General features: G+C 48.9%; 1 protein-coding gene across 1 annotated transcript; it reads right to left on the reverse strand.

The window, feature by feature from the left end:
• Nucleotides 1–207: 207 nt before the first annotated feature.
• LOC136501325 (transcription factor bHLH112-like) lies at nucleotides 208–3,163 on the reverse strand. The gene is made up of 7 exons (XM_066496832.1): nucleotides 2,526–3,163; nucleotides 1,917–2,382; nucleotides 1,594–1,713; nucleotides 1,305–1,370; nucleotides 1,036–1,101; nucleotides 845–895; nucleotides 208–721 (listed from the first exon to the last, which is right to left on the reverse strand). The coding sequence occupies exons 1-7, from the start codon at nucleotides 2,873–2,875 to the stop codon at nucleotides 572–574; spliced, it is 1,269 nt and encodes a 422-aa protein (XP_066352929.1). The 5' UTR covers nucleotides 2,876–3,163; the 3' UTR covers nucleotides 208–571.
• Between the last annotated feature and the right edge of the window lie 1,768 nt (nucleotides 3,164–4,931).

Raw genomic sequence — 4,931 nt, forward strand, 5'->3', positions numbered from 1 at the left:
TCTCTCTGACACTCGGCAAACAGCCTCTTTACCGAGTGTCCGATAAAAAACACTCGGCAAAGTTTGGGACACTCGGTAAAGAAGCCGTCTCCGATAGTGGGAGGTGGGTAGGAGAGGCTTGAGCCCCACTCGTCCCACCAAATGGGGAAATAGGATCTGCAAATATCACACATAACAATGGAGTATTTTTCAAAAAGATTGTAAGAATAATGCTCAAACAGAAATGTTAAATATATTATGATAATAAAGTATAGTTACAATGTGTGTGCTACCTGATAGTTACAAAGGCAAATTATGATGAGTTACAGTTTGCTTGCCATATAAACTATATTCATTTGGCACCTCATTATTGTATGAACCTGAAGAATGAATTCAAGTCTTCCAGAAATCGTTCCAAAGATTCAACTATATATATACTCCATACTTCAGTCATAGATTGCTCTCACTATATATGCTCACTAGTAACTGTATGTGATGTGAGTTAGGATTTGATATTATAATTAGCTAGAACTTTCAAATTATTCTAATTAGTAAGAGCTGCTAGCTAGCTCCCGGATGAGATACACGTCTACTACCGGAAGGCAGGGCCTCCAAACGGCGTCCAGAAATCGAGCGGCGTCTCACTGGCCACCGCGAAGGTGCTCGATATCGGGACCAGGCACAGCCCTCGCCCAGTGAGTTCTCCGTTTTCCGCCGCCACCTCGCCTCCATCCCTCAAGACCTGGACGTACGCATGGGGAAGCCGTTGCATATTGGTTAGTTCACAAAGTATGCAGGATGATGAGGCTATCTGAGATGAGCCATGCAGGAATATGCAGCAGTAGTAATACTACTGTAGCAGTACCTTGTGATGGGGCACTTGCTGCCTGTTCTTTAGGTAAGGAGCACTGAGTGACTGCATATATACAAAAGCGTCTATTGAATTGAATATAATTGTGAGCAAAATTCAAGCTGGTAGATCAAAATTTCTACAAATTATGATTAAAGCCTTAAAGGACAAGAGCTGCGTGCAGCAGCTAGATCAATCGCACTTACACCAACTTGCTCATGCAGGAATTTGATGTACTCGATGGTCTCGTGGAGCACCGATGCCGTATCCGTCTGTGCAGCAACAGCACGCACGCCGAGGTTGATCGATCATTTGTTTTTTGCAAAGAGAATTTAATTTGTTAAAAGGTGTGGGCCTTCTGCAACGAGAGACTTATTGCATGGGGTATTGGACTCTGAAGTTTTCAGCTTCCAGAATAATACGTAGTGCGTGGAAGTGCAGGACCATTAACCAAATTAAGACCTGGATCGCTTACCTTTCCAAAAGGGGAGACTAGTTGCTGAAGTGCTGTGATTCTGTCACCAAGCTTCTCTTTCCTTACCTGAAGCATATATAAAACCCAAGTGGAGTATACATGAATGAGTGTATAGTATAGAAACTTTATGAAAGCAAAAATATATATGTGGCCATTCCATTTCCATATAGTTAGTCATGGAACAACATTAACTTTAAGGAAAAAACAATTCAATTCCACAACAAATCCGGATGTTAGTTTTCCATGTTGAAATAGGATCTAATAAACTAATTGTTGTTGGTATGTATACCTTGAAGGTTGGCAATGGTGATGGTGTCCCTGTTCTCGATTTCTTGAGCGGCGGCGTTGGACCGATGTTCGTCCTCTTTGCAATGATGTTTCTAGAGTCTCCGGCACCTTCTAATGCACTCTACATGCATAGAACAACAAACTAAATTAAGGTTACAGGCTCAATCAGGACTGATCGGTAGGCACCACAGTACAACGGCGCAAAACATTCAGGCCATTGAAAGTTATCAAACAAAGCTGTGTGGCATGCAGTGATTGAAAGGTAACAAGAAGTTTTCAGCCAACTGAAAAAATTAGCAAAACCGTAACTATATATACTCGAACCTTGACTCCAAAATTTGCCGGTGTCGATTGCCCTGACGGTGGTCCGGCGGCAGTCCCTAGTAAACTTGCTGCCCCCTCCGCCGCCGAAGCAAACCCACCGGCAGAAGGGTTCCAAAACGGCGTGCTACTTGTGAACTGCAGAGCCTCCCTGATGCTTCCAGCTGACGATTGGTTCATCGTCTGCAGCTGCTGGTATTGCTGCAGGAAGCCCGGCGAAGTCTTGGCTGCTGCCGATGGCTCCGTGAGGCTCCTGAGCAGTGAGGAGGTCTGGAACCCGCCGGAAGACGAAGTCGGCGACGAGAGCAGCTCCAGCCCAAGGTTGGACAGGAACTGGTGGTTGGGATCATGGGCGTCCTGTAGCATCAAGCTGTTGTTGTGATTCGATGAGGGGCTCCTCAGACCTAGGTGATGAGACTGCTGGTCGCTTCTTGAGCTCATGTAGCCATGGAAACCAACAGATCCATCCCTAAGATGGCCAGGCATAGATACATATGATCATGAATAAACTTTCGAGAAGAGCACAATGTATAATAATTTCTGGAGTAGTAATAAATTAAACAAACAAAGGATCAGAGAGAAGAAGCAAATTGAAGTATAGATGAGACTCACAAGTAGTAAGAAGGCTGGTTCCAGCTGCTGGCGGCGAGACCAGACGCCGCCGGGTGCGGTGGCATGGCGACCACGGCTTGATCGGCGACGGCGCCTGCAGGGTCTTGGAAGGTTATGGAGCTGCCGCCGGTGGCGAGCGAGTGGTTGGACCCGGGAGACTCCGAGGAGGCCGCGTTGCCGGACCTCGACTTGTTGCCTTCAGCAGACGACCAGCCGGCGGCGCCGAACCCAGCAGGTAGCTGGTCCAGTGAGCACGACACCGCCGTGGTCCACCAATCGCCGCCGTGTCCGTGGCCCGTGCTGCCAGTGGCAGCCGCTGGTGGATGGATCATCTCGTGGTGATCTGCCATATCTGTCTATCTATCTATCTATCTATCTACAGCGACATGGGGTCCAATCGATCTGTTATATGGGATCGATCGAGATCTTGCTTTGGCTAAATTCTTGGTATTTTAGTTAGGTATGTAGCTAAGCTAGATAGGTATGGTAGATAGCTGTGGGAGAGAAGGGGGGCGGCCGCCGGGCATGCGATGCAAGAGTAGTGGCGAGTAAAGAGTGTGGCGTGTGGTAGTGCGCAGCTAGCTGAGCTAGCTCTCTATCTATGTGTGGTGTGGTGTGGGACTGTGGGTTATGTGGTGGACGACTACTGTCTGGTGGGCAAGTAGGAGAAGTGAAGTTGAATCGAATGGATTTATATATATTTAGAGATCGAGCAGCAGTGGATCAGAGTGCAATGAAATGGTGGTTTTATATAAACTGCCGTCGGGCCGAGGAAATCAAGTGGAAGACGACGACGACGACGACGACGACGACGACGACGAAGACAAGGAGGAAGAAGAGAATTTAGGTTTTCTGACCGGCCAGCCGGAAGACAGAATGAAAAGGTTGTTTGAGGTGGCCAGGTCGTGGACGGTCTGTGACTGCTAGGGATGAAAACGGTACGGATATTTTCCGATCGTATTCGAAACCAAATCCGTTTAGAGGGGTTGAGATCTGTCCGTATCCGAGTCCGGATATCCAACATCCGATACCGTATCCGTATCCGAATACTCAAATCGCATATTTATGATGTCGATATCCAATCGTATCCTATCCGACATAGTTGACACTATCCGTATTCGAATCCGAATCCGGACAGAAATATGAAAACAAATGTAATATCGGTGATATCCGTCCGTATTCGATCCGTTTTCATCCCTAGTAACTGCGACACCATTATCGTATGCTATTTGGCGCAGCTGGTTAATGGTTGTTGGTACACAGGATCACCGGCTCAGGCGAGTGAAGCGCTCGCCGGTCTTGCCGAGCACCCGCTAGTGTTGCCGAGCACCTACTAGCCGTGCCGACCATGAGTAGGCATTGTCCGTCCTACGCACTATGTCTAGCGCTAGAAGAAGGGAGAACAGAGCAAGCACGCACAATACAAGACACCAGCGTTGGCCGAAGCCCTGTCTATAAGATGGCAAATCTAAACTCTCTTTACTGAGTTGTCGTGTATGTCTATTTATACAACTCTATCTATCTAGTCCTAGTACAGTCCACATGCTGTAACAGTAACTAGATAACACTGACAGGGCTGACTCTGCGCCGGCCACTGCATGGCTACAGTGTTGCAGGTGAGCCGTGCGGCGCCTGCACCTGCAGCGGCTACAGTATCACAACAGGGGGCCTTTCGGCGCCGCCTTCCCTTGCTGTGTTCACACAAGGTAACAGTAGATTAGCTAACAATCTTCCCCTAATCCTACTGCTAATCCTTGTACCCTTTCTATGCCGATCATCTCCTTCAGCTCCGTGAGTCGAAGTCGTCCGAGCGGCTTGGTGAGGACGTCTGCGAGTTGCCGACCAGTTTCGACGAACTCGATGACGATCTACCCCCCATCGACACAGTCCCTAAGGAAGTGAAAGTTTACATCGATGTGTTTGCTCCGGTCGTGCAGAACCGGATTCTTCGCGAGGGCGATGGCGGGCTGGTTGTCCACCATCAGTGCTGGTTGGTGAGCTTCCACGCCGGTCAGCTCGCCCAGCAGCCAGCATAGCCACACAACTTGGCACGCCGTTGTGGCCACCGCTACGTACTCTGCTTCGCACGTAGATAGCGCCACCACCTTCTATTTCAGCGACAACCATGAAATTGGGGCCGACCCGAGGAACATGAGTACGCTAGAGGTGCTCCATCGTCCATCGATGTCCCCCGCCATGTCTGCATCGCTGAACACAATGAGCTGCAACCTACTCCTGCCGGTCTTTGGGAAGATTATCCCATGATTCACCGTCCCCTTGACGTAGCGCAGTAGCCGCTTTACTGTAGCCCAGTGATCCTCTCTGGGATCCTCCATGAAGCGACTGACGTAGCCCATGGCGAACGCAATGTCCGGCCTCATGTGGACTAGATAGCGCAGACCGCCG

This window comes from Miscanthus floridulus, chromosome 13 (assembly GCF_019320115.1).
Source record: "Miscanthus floridulus cultivar M001 chromosome 13, ASM1932011v1, whole genome shotgun sequence".
Taxonomy (NCBI): domain Eukaryota; kingdom Viridiplantae; phylum Streptophyta; class Magnoliopsida; order Poales; family Poaceae; genus Miscanthus; species Miscanthus floridulus.

What these genes read in the sequence shown, in the direction of transcription:
- LOC136501325 (XM_066496832.1), bottom strand. Translation starts at nt 2,875, where the DNA reads ATGGCAGATCACCACGAGATGATCCATCCACCAGCGGCTGCCACTGGC. An exon ending in AACCAGCCTTCTTACTACTT is followed by an intron (nt 2,383 to 2,525) that starts GTGAGTCTCATC and finishes TGGCCATCTTAG; the next exon opens with GGATGGATCTGTTGGTTTCC. An exon ending in TAGTCTCCCCTTTTGGAAAG is followed by an intron (nt 1,102 to 1,304) that starts GTAAGCGATCCA and finishes GTTGCTGCACAG; the next exon opens with ACGGATACGGCATCGGTGCT.